Here is a 13,738-nt window from a genome sequence, read left to right on the forward strand (position 1 = left end):
CAATATATGTCAGGAAGATTCCTGTGTGTGGTATATCATCGTTTACACGAACGGCAGAACAGTTCAAAGACATCGCGTCTACTGATCAGCCAGTAAAGTAAATATACTTACACAAGGGAAGGTTCAAAGGGTAACACCTACCTATCCTATGCGGGTTTCTAACGTTGAATTCTATCACCTAGGTCTAAACCATCTGTTGGTTATTCTTGAGTCAGTTTTTCCATTCATGTGGGGGATTGTTGGATATTTTTTTGAATGAAAAAATCAATTGGTTTTTGTCCCACATCTTTTGTGAATAAAAGTGTGTCTCATAGAATAGCCTATATATAGAGATTAGAGGCATTAGTTTTATTTACACCAAAAACATATTCTTATATATATTTTATCTTCCTTTGAAGATTAAAGATATATATAATTTCTCAATATTGTTTTTCTTACAGTTTCTTCTGAAGTTGTTTGAAGTTAAGCTGTTTGTCGTTTTCCAGGGTGTCAAGCATGTAAGTCATGATCACTGTCTTCACTCTCTCAGGCTCACGAAGCTTATGTGTGGAAGCCCAGAGTTGTATGTCTGGCTCTTTTGCTTTCATTAGCCTTTTTATCTCCACTTTCTTATTGTATCTTTTGTCCTCTGTTCTCTGTGTAGCTAGTTGCATATATAACTGTTTGCCCCAATTATATAACATTATATTGTCAATATATTGTTCAAATTTAATAACCCAAGTATTAATCTGCACATATAATTATATATATACTTTTTCTTTGTTAGAATATATATATATATATATGTGTGTGCCAATATAGAGATGATTTATAATAATGTGAGACTTAATTATAATGATAATTAATTGAGAATGGAAGGATTAATCAATGAGTTATATATATTAAATTAACCTGTAGATTTCCAATGAGGTATAGAAATAGAAGCAAGCCAAGCATAGACAGTAGTGCTGCAAAGCAGGTTTCCCAAGGATTGGGACTTGTTTGGAGGTTTGAACCAAAGGAACTGCACAAATATGGATAGGATCAAAAATTAGGTTGATTCTGCATTCAACTAATGTATACAAAATTCTATTACTTATGCAATAGAATCAACAATATATATTCACAGTTGTGTTGTTGAATTAATTATTTTTAATAAATCAGACATATTTGGTAAGAGATATAGGTATGGGCCAGTCCAAACCTGAGATTTCTTAGACCCCACCAGAAACTCTGGAGCACCTTATTTGGAAAATGTGTGGAGCCAACAATACCAGACTGAAGGGCTCCAAGATACATTCCAAAGTCGAAGATGGTTGTGTCTGGTGAATTTATGGGACAAAACTCATTCAAAGCTGTTATATTCCTCAAACTATTATTATTCATACTAAAAATATTACACCTTTCAATTTGGTTGGTCGGAAAGCAGGCAAAATGGTCATCACAAGCCTTGTGCCAGCACTCCATCTCTCTTTGAACAGAAAAGAAGTACCAAAACGATCCCAGAATCTAATATTGGAAAATTTAATGAATGAAATTATATTTATAGCTACTATATATATGTATATATATATGTAGAAATTAAATTAACTACTTACATAACTGGCATTAATGTAGAGAAACAAATTGAAGCCCCCTCTAATCCACAAAGGAGTAGTAAAGGCGTCACGAGTCTTCTTAAGCTGTTCATATGATAGGTAGATTTGAAGAGTCCTTGGTATGTATTGTAGGATTAGAATCATTTCTAGCAAGAATTTTCTGCTACTCTTAGATCCGAAACCCGGCCCGATTCCAGGGAAGAAAACTAGAATTACCATCTGGGCAAGTTAATTTTACACAATTGTTAATTGATTATGGTAACTAGTATAAATATAAGAATTTCTCTCTCTCTCTCTCTCTCTCTATATATATATATATATGTTTTGATATCAATTCATTTATTAAACCATGCAAATATGAGAAGTGTTACATTATGCGTGTAGATTCTATTAAATGATTTACGAAAGAAAGAAAAAGAAAAAATAAATATGTGGATATTAATTAGAAAATTGGAGTTACAATCACACATCCAAAGAACTCGGTGAAAGTTTTGAGTGAGTCACACTTGTAGAAGTAGAATAATCACTAGCACTGACAGAGATACTTCGGGGCCGGTAGTTGAATACGCCCAAACATTTTTTCCTTTTAACAAAATTATATTAATTTAACTTATTTAGTGACTTTAAAAATAAAGTTAAGACCTTTGCCAATTTTTTGTTTTTTGGCTAATAGCTTATAATCAACTCAAAACACAAATATTGTTACTCACCAAGTAAACATTATATATGTTTAGTCAATGAAACTATGTAATAAAGAACATTAATTATTATATTAAAATTTGTGCAAAAGCTATACATGATGATGATCAATACCCATGGTTTAATTAAGGACATAGTGGAGACCCTCTTTCTCAAGTTAATTAAATAGTACAAATCAATCATTAGAGACATATTGTTTTTTTTGTTTGTTTGTGGGGATTAGACAAATATTGTTGAATAGATTAATATTGCTAAACAATAATAATAAGGAAAAAAAAGTACCTGTGGGACTGGAAGAACAGCTGGAAGATCAATTAAAATGTATGACCACTTAATCTTCCTAGCTCTTCCCAAAGCATATTTGAGGAACCCTTTTCCCTTCAAATCCACATGTGCCTTAGGCATGAACCCAATAAGAAGTTGAAAAGTAATATGAAGAATGAAAAATAGATCTGTGATGGATCTGAAAACAAGAGCTACAATCTTCAAATTTGAGTCCATTTTAAGGCACTTTGATCCTCATCCAGAGTGGGAATGTACAAAAACAGAGGATCTGTTAAGACTGCAATCATCCATGAAGCTAGAAATATCTTATTCAACATTGGAAGATACTGCCCATGTGGATCAAGAATTTGTCGAATCATTACTATTATTGATGTTCTTGGCTTCTTGGACAGTAAGTGGTAATGTTCTTCAAATTCTCTCTTGGAAAGTTGCTTTGGATCATGATTAAAATTCTCATCCAGCTTACTGGAGAAAAAAAATGTAACAAATATATATATATATATTGTTGTAATTAAATTTGATGAATTGGGTTGCAAGGACACAATAATATATATTATAGAATTCAATTATATCTTATTTGCCACACAAATATGTATAAAATAGGACAAGGAAACTAACCCAACTTCGACTTGAATTGTCTCTAGTTCTGTGCTCCCTCGGCCTGTTGGAAAAGGCTCTATATCACGGTGGTTCATAACTTGAAGTCACATACAATGCTCTCTTTATCTCTAATCAAACCTCATCATTTTGAGAATATGTATCAAATAATCCTGTGAGAATGAAGAAATAAAGAAAAATGAATATTATGAAGAAAGAGAGTTTATTGTTTAATTAGTTTGATAATTTAGAATAATTAACTTAATTTCTCTGATATGTGGCACAAAACATGGTCCCAATTATGAAGACTTGGACATAGCTGGCCCTACTAATTATTGATATATAGTTTAGAATTCCCAAATATGTATATATATTTTAAATTAACAACTGATAAATTGATTTCAATCCTAACCGATGCATTTTTTAATACGAATTCAGTCTAAACTATGATAAGATAGCTGGTGATCGCTTTCAAGCATGTTTGACTAAATGGCTTATTAATAATAAACCTCGTGCAACATGAAAAATAAACTCTTAAATCTCATACTGATTATTTGAGTACTTTATTTTTAAAAAAAATTCGTTTTATAATTAACAAATCAAATAAAATCCCTGAGAATTTCTTAGATCAGGATCTTTTCAACAAGCTGATGGTGACGATCTAGCTATAACACTGAGTTAGCACCATTCGTATTTATGTATTTTAATTTTACTATCATAGTTAGTAGAATTTGTAAATTTATGATAGTTACTTTTACATATAAATATGTAAAATATTTAGTCATTAATATAATTTTGGGTATATATATTCTCCTCTAATTTAAATCCTTGTCTGTACGTATATATATTTAATAGCTTTAACAATTCCAAAAGAAATAAAATAAAGTTGTCGCTAAATTTGTCTACCTGATCGCTAAATACAAAACAAAATATTTCTTGGATGAGACTTATTTTAAACTACCAGCGACAACCATGCAAGTCTTTCAGCAACGGCCTTGTCGTCGCAGAAAAAATTAGCAACCAGAGATGACATACAGTGATGGTGTACTCGTTGCTAAGGGAAATAGCGACACCATATGGGGTTCCAACGACGAAAATTTTCGTCGCTATAACCCTTTTTTTTGTAATGCCAAAAGTATCTCAAAAAACAAAAGCAATCAAAGTAGAAAAGTACAAAAAAAAAAAAACAACTACCAAACTAACGAAATAAAGAAAGTGCTTCAAATAACATTTTTTTGGGCTTAAAACTAGGTTAGCCTTGTCAAAAATGTAAATCGCTAAACCAGCTTCAGTTTCATGTATCGTTGGTCCCATATTTCAACCTGAATCAAAAGTTGTGATCCTTTAAAGTGTGAGTCTGCTCACAAACATCTATACATTTTCCAAAATCTCCAAGGATTGCTCATCCACCATCTTGCTCGCATCAGTTACATCTAGATTGTTTAACTATGTGTCTTAGCAAAGATGTATTTAATATTATTTTTAATGAGCCTATCATTCATCTTTATTAAATCGTGAAAAGTTTGTTGAGAACAACTTTAAATATATGAACTAAAAATTTATCTATTTTGCTAAAATTTTAAGATATTGCGTATATTTATTTTTGAAGTGGTGATTTGATATTTGATATCCACAAGTTATAATTAACAGCAAATTGTCTTAATCTTTTTAATTAATTTTTAGCATGTTATATATATTTTTTGTTTTGAAAAAGAAAATATGTCCCTTTTTAATCAAACACTACTACAAAAATGGGATTTCCCGACAATTTTTAACTGTCGCTATTGAGCAACGACGACAATCGACTAACTGTCGTATTTGCCTATGCCGGCATAGGGTAGCTACACCGACAGTTATTAGGTGTTGTTGTTTCTGGCTACGCCGACAGTTATTAGGTGTCGCCATTGCTGGCTACACCGACAGTTAATAGGTGTCGCCGTTGCTGGCAACGCCGACAGTTAATAGGTGTCGCCGTTGCTGGCTACGCCGACAGTTAATAGGTGTCGCCGTTGCTGGCAACGCCGACAGTTATTATGTGTCGGGATTGGTTATCTATGGTGACAGTTTTTAACTGTCGCAAAGTTTCCACACCAGAGGACATTGCAAATATGTTGTCAATGCCCGCTAGTTTCAAAATCAACGTAGCAATTGCAGTAAAAGAATGCACATCAAAAATTAAATTAAATTAACATTGGTAACATTAACTTTACATTTGATTAGTTCTAACACTTTCTAAATAAAAGAAATACACAGTTCCAAAAAAGTTTGTCATAAAATGAATATTTAGCACAGTATACACCTCAAAAAGCTAAATTAACTACACATAATTTGTTAGATTGATTCTGTATTTGATTAGTTCTAACAATTTCTAATAAAAGAAAAAAAAAGTTCAAAAAATGATTAAACCCCCTCACATTGGTACGAAGCAAGCATGCCATCATTTAGCGAGTTGCGGTAGAATATATTTTGCCCACTCTTCTTGAACTTCATTAAGTTTTGCGTGAGTATATGGTAAATCTGAATTGAACTGCAAATAATTTAAATTATAAGTTACATGTCAAATATATTTTAAATTAAAATATAACTTTATTAAAGTTAAAAGTTAAACACATTTAATTATTACATTATTCGATAGATATGCTCTGGTTCTTTGTTGTGAAATGAGATCCTTAGCATACTTCATGCAGTAGATACCACACTCTGTGGTTTTTGGTTGTTGTCGGCACTGTTAACATCGAAAAATGTAAAAGTATATTACATATACTTGTTAGTATACTTGTAATTTAAATCTTATGTTTTATAAAGTTGAATGTTACTTACTTTTGGACTATAATACTTTAGACTTACAACTCTTTTTCCTTTTTCTGTGTCATATAGCGTAAAAGCACTATACATAATAAAAGTATTTTAATTAGCAAACAAGTACTATTAAAAAGATAATATACTTTAAGGAATGAAACTTATATAAACTTACAGCCTAACTATATTTTTAATCTCATTGCGTAATTAAAGGTTAATGGGATCCAAGAACGCCACTGAATGTGAGTGAGGTTGAAATAGCAATAACATCCAATGTTCACTAGAAAACAAACAATCAAATATTTAGAAGATGACTATATGAACTTAACATTTCAAAACTCAATATAAACTTACTTGTTATTCCAGGGACAAATAAGGAACTGTTTCTCGCCCATTTGAATGAATCGATCTTTAAGTGCTTGGGCACGCTTATTCTCATGACCTACACTAACTTCACCTGGATGCTGAAATGCGTACAAATGATCCAACCCATTGGTATGTAGTATATCATCCAACAACCTAGAAATTAATCATATTTAATTATAAAAGACATGCATATAATTGAAACTTTAAATTATAAAAGACATGAATATATACCTAAAATACAATATCATTGGAGTTTGCCCAATCTTTTCCATGTTGCAAAATTGCGTCACATCATCCTTGAAAAGCGTAGCAATCGTGTTGTATCCAAAAACATGTGATGGGATATTAATCTTCTTGTGGTAGTCATTATCCCATGGTGATACAAACTTCAATAAAGAGGTCAAATTGCTTGACATAGATGTCGAATCATTGTGAGAGATTGACACTACCTCCTGTGTTAACGGCTCTACACGCGGAAGCTTTGGGAGCTGTGGATGTTGAGTGGAAGGTATCATTGCCTCAATATCTTCTTGCTTTCTCTTCTGCTTATGGCCCAAGAAAAAGTCAAAATAAAATAAATTTCAAAATAAAATAAGTTAGGCGATAAAAACTTATAGACATTACCTGTCCATGCTCACTTTCATCGATAATAAGATGTTTATGCCATGCTATTGGTACCCCAACTGCTTGACCTACCAAAGTCATCCCTGCATTCAAATTAGGAAATTGTAGCCTAGCCATCTCATCGTGGGCTACCTCAACGACTACACGAGCAACTTCTTTAGGCATCTTTTTTCCATGGATATCTGTACTATCAGTCTTAAGGATGTATCCCGATGCAACTATGTTGTCTCTCGTTTTGATAGCAAGCTTGCATTTAATATGATGCGTTAGAAAGAAATAATTAATATAGTACAATAGTGAAATTATTAAGCATTAACATTTGCTAAGTTGATTATGGTAATAAGAATACCTCATGCATAGTTGGTGGAACTTGTGGTTCTGGTGGAGTAATCATTGGTTGAACATGTGGTGGTGGTGGTGGTGGTGGTGCTAGTATTGGTGGAACAAGCACTTGTTGAACATTTGGTGCTAGTGGTGGTGGTGGTGGTGGTGGTGATACATTAGGTGGAACAACCTCTTGTTCAACATATGGTGCTAGTTGTGGTGGTGGTGATACATTAGAGGCTACTCTTCCCAGACAAGAACCAGATGCATGTGATGACTCATCGATATTGCTATGTGTCGATCTAAATTGCTCCATCAATTGATTTAACTTCTCCTCAGTTCGACGGTTCCTCTCATCAGATTGTCGAAGTTGCTCTTCCAGCCTATTAATGCGGCTATCTTCTGAAGTAGATACTTCGAGCTGACTTTTTCTCTTACGCTTTGGTGTCTTAAAAAATTGGGTAGGGGTGACACCTTTAGGCATCCCCCTAACACGTCTAGAATGCTCAGGGGTGCCCAAAGCCAAAGTTAGGACATCTTTGGATCCTTCCACCACCAAAGTTCCTTCTGCTACCTTTTGTTTGTAGTCAACCTATATACAAAATCAAATTAGTTAATAATTAATACGAATTTCCATTTAAAAATGTTAATTATTAAAGTAAAATTATACTCACAATCTTCTCCATAATTGATCCTTTCTTATCCTTAACCATATATCAGCTCTATCAAAATATGTTAGTTCGTGGCCTAATTCTGCTTCAAGTTGTTGCTCTATCTATTTGTAACCACCCCATCCTATGCGGTGATTGTATTTGTTGTGTGCCCGCACACCTTGTTTCTTTTTTCTTAGCTCAGCCCACTGAGGAGACAATCTTGTTTGATCCAGTTACTCCATGCATCTGGTGGATGGGCAAGGAGTTCAGGAGCTTTTTCTTTGTACTTTTCAACTTTATTCTTTGTTAGCCAACTCTTCCAATCTCTCCATCGGTCCCCAACTTCACTCAAAACTTTAGCTTTAGATGTGGCCTGTACATCGAATGACTCCTACATAAATAAAAAATAATAAGTAATCAATTAATAAACAACTATATATGTTCACTCATATATAAGTTAATAAAATTTAAAAACTTACATTAATTTCCTTCCAAATTAGCTCTTTAGTTTCATTTGGGACCAACCTTCAGTCATCGATATTCAAAGGAATGTGACAACGTGCCAACACTCCAATACGACTTGCCATCTTCGTTGCCCCCTTTCCAATTGATATCCCCAATTGATTATACTCTGCCACTAATTTTTGACCCTCACTTCTAGCCTTTATGACGTCAGCACAAACTGTTTTGCCCCTATATATCTTCGAAATTTTAACTTCTTTTGGGATTTCACCCATCTCATCATTGTCATCGCCAAATGGGTCAACATCATCATCAGATAAAGGGGGATCCATACTTGTGTACCTACATTTGAAGAATAATAAAAGTTAGCTCACAAAGTATTGCATTGGTTTCCCACCAAAAGTTGATAAAAAAAAATGCAAAGTACCTTGTTCTAAAAGTGTTTTCATGTAAAAACCACTTAATTTGTCAAGTAACACTTAATTTTCAAACCATAAACCTTCACCATCATCACGTAAACCAATGTTTGCATCCTCAATGGTGACATCAGGAAGTGGTGCGTCAAGCACAAAAGTTTCTTGTTCGAGTAAAACTTCGCCGTTGTGAGATTCTTTTAGGTGATAGTCTTTTGGTTGGCTTGTTAACACAACTGACCAACGAGAATCTAAAGGATCAGTGACATAGAAAACTTGCTTGGCCTGGGACGCCATTATAAATCTGTCAGATTTGTGCCCTATTCGATTCAAGTCAACCAATGTAAATCCGAAGTTCTCTTGTTTAACCCTGCTATCACTCTTCACCCAATCACATAAAAAAAGAGGAATTCGAACATTTATATAATCTAAATCCCAAATTTCTTTGATAACTCCGTAGAATGTCATATCACATTCTATGGGATTTTTATCTTTGGAACTAGATACTTGAAAAGTTTTGGCGACAATGCTAACACCATAATTTTGTGTCTTTCTACTATTATCACGATCCATTGTGTTAAATTGAGTACCATTTATATAATAAGATTGATATTTAATCACATTAAATGTAGGGCCTCGTGATATCCATTTTAATGATTCTGACACTATATTAGGTGTTTTACTTAATTTAATTAGGACCTACAAACAAAAATTTAAAAAAAAATCAGATATATAAAATATAAAAATATCATCATAACTTAAAACTAGGCCCACAAAAGACAAAACAATAATTTTTTACCTGATTTTCAAACCAAGTGCTAAAATTTCGATAATGTTCATCTTGTAGCCATTTTTGATTCTTCGACTTAGTTGGATACGAACTTTTGATCCAATTGAAATGCTCCCTTGAAAATAGAGCGATCCAAACTTCATTATTGTTTTCAAAGTTAACTACTTATATCATTAAATTGTTCGAAAGAATTAGAATTAAAAGTATCTTACTCAATGTAAGGTTGAACGTCGTTAATATTTTGTAAGACTAAGCAATGAGCTTCATCTCGATCAACTTGATTTATTTCCAAAACTACACCACCTCTTCCACCTTTACTAATTTCAATCTCAATTCGAGATGGATATGCCCCAACACTTGAAACACCTGACAAGTTATCTGAACAAAACTCCATTGCTTCTTCAACGATAAAAGATTCAACAATGCAACCCTCAGGCCTGCTTATATTTCTAACATAACCTTTTAAAATCTTCATATACCTTTCAAAAGGGTACATCCATCTTAAATAAACTGGTCCACACAATCTCACTTCTCTCACCAAATGAACTATTAGGTAAACCATAATATCAAAAAAAGAAGGTGGAAAGAATTGCTCCAACAAGCACAAAGTGTATATGATTTCTGATTCAAGTTTGTCCAACTTAGAAACATCTACCACTTTACAACAAAGAGATTTAAAGAACAAGCAAAATCTTGTGATGGCATTCAGAACCTTTTTGAGTAAGACAGAACGAATAACAATTGGTAGAATATGTTGTAAAAGTGTATGATGATCGTGAGATTTCAACCCAACTAAATTCAAGTGTTTCATATCTACCAATGTCAAAATATTGGAGGAATAACCTTCTGGAAATTTCACATTGGCCAAACAATGAAAAATTCCTCGTTTCTCTTCTTTATTCAAGGTATAACAAGCTGGTGGTAAATATGTTCGTTTCTCACCAACCTTTGGTGCTAAATTTGTACGCACACCCATATTTTTTAAATCTAGTCGAGCATTAATTCCATCCTTACTCCGTCCAGGAATATTCAACAATGTACTAATAAGGCTATCAGACACATTTTTCTCAATATACATGACATCCAAGTTATGACGTAGGACCAAATGCTAGCAGTATTCAAGCTCAAAGAATATAGACTTCTTCTTCCAACAAACTTAGGATCAATTTGAACCTCCTCACCATTTTCACGTCCTCTCTTTCTTTTCATGCTCTGTTTGTGCTTTCCTAGTTTGAATTGGACTTTATTCAACTTTTCAACCAATTGTCTTCCAAATAATGGTTGTGGAGCCATTGCAAACTCTTGTGAACCATTAAATGGTTTTTCCCATGTTCGGAAGACATGATCGCGAGGTAAGAACTTTCTGTGTCCCATGTAACAAATCTTTCTAGAGTGCTTCAAATATTGTGAACATGTGTTCTCCTCGCAGATAGGACATGCCTTGTACCCTTTCACACTAAACCCGGATAGATTGCCTAACGCAGGAAAATCATTAATGGTCCATAACAACACAACTCTAAGTTTGAACTCTTCCTTCCTATATGCATCATAAGCATCAACACCTTCATACCATAGAGTGCTTAAATCATCAATAAGAGGAGCTAGATATACATCAATATCATTTCCAGGTTGTTTAGGACCTGAAATCAACAATGTCAACATAGTAAACTTCCTCTTCATACACAACCATGGTGGTAGATTGTAAATGGCAAGCATAACAGGCCAACAACTATATTTACTACTTAGGGAAGTATGTGGATTAATTCCATCAGCAGAAAGGCCTAAATGAATATTTCTAGGTTCGTTACCAAACTCAGGCCATTTCCAATCGACTCTCTTCCAAGCAGGTGAGTCAGCTGGATGTCTAAGTTTACCATCCTGTATTCTATCATTGGCATGCCATGTTAAGTTTTTAGCATGATCATCATTTCGATAAAGTCGAATCAAACGAGGTATAGGCGATAAGTACCATAAAAAATTTGCAGGAACTCTTACCCTAACCTCACCAGAATTCTTTTTCTTCTGCCATCTTAACTCACCACAAGTGGGACATGCATTTGCATCAACCAATCTTTTTCGATATAGGATGCAATCATAAGGACAAGCATGATTTTTTTTGTATTGCATGCCTAACAAACGCAATGTCTTCTTTGCCTCATAAAATGACAATGGCATTTCATTATTTTTGGGTAATAACTCTCCTAGAAAGGAAAGTATATCCGTAAAGCTCTTATCACTCAACCCATGTTTGGTTTTTATATTATACAACCTAAGAAGTGTTGACAGTTTGGTGAACTTATTACAACCAGGGTAAATGGGTTTCTCAGCATCCTCTAACATGGATTGAAATTTCACTGGATCAAAATCTGATTCAAATTGTGCGTCACCTATCATTTCTGCATTGTCATCTCTCTCATCATCATTCACATAATCACAATTATTCTTCTTAGATGGAGATTCTCCACTAAATGTGATTTTTTTCTCCATGCATAAACCACATCTTATAACTTTGATCTATTCCATACTTAAATAAGTGACCCTTTATCTCAGTAATTTTCATACTTTGAACATTACCACACTTAATACAAGGGCAACAAATGTTATTAGGATCTTTAGCATTTCTTGCGCAAAACTCCAAGAAATGCTCAACTCCATCCTTATATTTCACTGATAATCTATCCGCTGACATCCATTCTTTATCGATTGCCATTATTTTGTCTAAAAATGTACACACAAAAAAATCTATTTTCAAAACTATGTTCAATTAAATAATCTAAAATATTCAAAATATAAGAAACTTATTTTCTTCCAATTATATTAGAGTTAATTATCTTGAAATGACTATCTCATTCCATCTTTACTCATATAATGTATTATTTCATATCATTTTCCAATACCATATGCTATGGTTTTAAGTTTAAACTTAGGTTGATTTAATTAGACTAAGGAGTTTGAATTAAAACAGTCTAATTTTTTAATACTGTTTGCATACATGCACTAAGGATTTCATGATATTTTAAAAAAAATATTTATATATTATCCCCTATATAATTTTCTCTGAATCGCATATATATTAAAAATATATATTTAAGGACTAAAGAGTAAGTAAATCAGTTTGAAGATTCATTGCAGAGGTTTGAAAGCTTGAAGCAGTCAAAATAAATGACTACTTGAGCTTTGAATATAAATAAAATTGAAACGATAATATTTCATAATCTAAATCATTCATACAATTTTTTATGATTTAAAACGGACAACACTTCCCCTATATTTGTAACCTAACCATCTGTCAATATCAATACAAATAATTCAATCAATTCAAACAACAAACAAGTTTTCTTCCTTTTATCTCCCCTGCACGCAATTATATAGATATCACAGAACCTACTTCACTAAGACATGCAAGTTCTCAATCTTCTGCTATCACCGCAACACACAATTATAATCCTAGAACCTACTTCACTATGGATGAATATTTAAGATATTCAAACTCCTCTAGCATACACTTGTATAATTTTAAAAAGAATAAAAGAATATACCTCTAAATATGTTTAAACAATTAGAATACAAATTAATAAGTTTTAACCATTAAAACATACCTGAGATGATCTATTTGAACTTTAGATTGTTTTCTGAAGTAAAAATCTGAGATCAAGAGTTTTATCCCGAAGAGCCTTTCAAAAACATGAAATAAAATAAATAACAGAGTAATAAGTTTATGCTTAAATATCTGTCAACATTTACTTTCTAAAATAATAATACTAAGCTACTAAGCTAAGTGAGATGATATATTTATATAATAGCTACCAAGCTAAGTGAGATGATATATTTATATAATAGCTACAAAACAATAATAATAGTCAGAATATATATATTTGTACTTAATTATAATCCAACATTATGACTCCATTTTCAAAAGTAAAATTATAATACAACCTAATAAACAGAGTTCCCAAAATTAAGATTTTTTTTTTCAAGTTTAAAATAGGGATAATTATGAAATCATCAAGAAATGAAATCTAGTAACTCTGTATCCTAGTAGTGTATGCGATTGGGTATCTAACATGGTGCTGCTAAAGGAGCCGTCTTATTTGTATTTTTTTTAAAAGGACCGTCTTATGTTCCATTGACACTATGCGAAGTGGAGCT

At 32.8% G+C, this 13,738-nt stretch overlaps 1 protein-coding gene across 1 annotated transcript; it reads right to left on the bottom strand.

Moving 5' to 3' along the window:
- Positions 1-434: 434 nt before the first annotated feature.
- On the bottom strand, positions 435-2,777 carry LOC133778909 (cyclic nucleotide-gated ion channel 1-like). Its single transcript, XM_062218921.1, has 5 exons — positions 2,559-2,777; positions 1,578-1,661; positions 1,184-1,488; positions 892-1,003; positions 435-659 (listed from the first exon to the last, which is right to left on the bottom strand). The coding sequence occupies exons 1-5, from the start codon at positions 2,775-2,777 to the stop codon at positions 435-437; spliced, it is 945 nt and encodes a 314-aa protein (XP_062074905.1).
- Between the last annotated feature and the right edge of the window lie 10,961 nt (positions 2,778-13,738).

Source organism: Humulus lupulus, chromosome 5 (assembly GCF_963169125.1).
Source record: "Humulus lupulus chromosome 5, drHumLupu1.1, whole genome shotgun sequence".
NCBI classification, from domain to species: domain Eukaryota; kingdom Viridiplantae; phylum Streptophyta; class Magnoliopsida; order Rosales; family Cannabaceae; genus Humulus; species Humulus lupulus.

Excerpts from the sequence above, each read along its gene's own strand:
- LOC133778909 (XM_062218921.1), bottom strand. The coding sequence starts at position 2,777 with ATGGACTCAAATTTGAAGATTGTAGCTCTTGTTTTCAGATCCATCACA. Across the intron at positions 1,004-1,183 it reads TGGGGTCTAAGAAATCTCAG|TTCCTTTGGTTCAAACCTCC; the intron begins GTTTGGACTGGC and ends ATATTTGTGCAG. Across the intron at positions 660-891 it reads ACCTCATTGGAAATCTACAG|TTATATATGCAACTAGCTAC; the intron begins GTTAATTTAATA and ends TGGGGCAAACAG.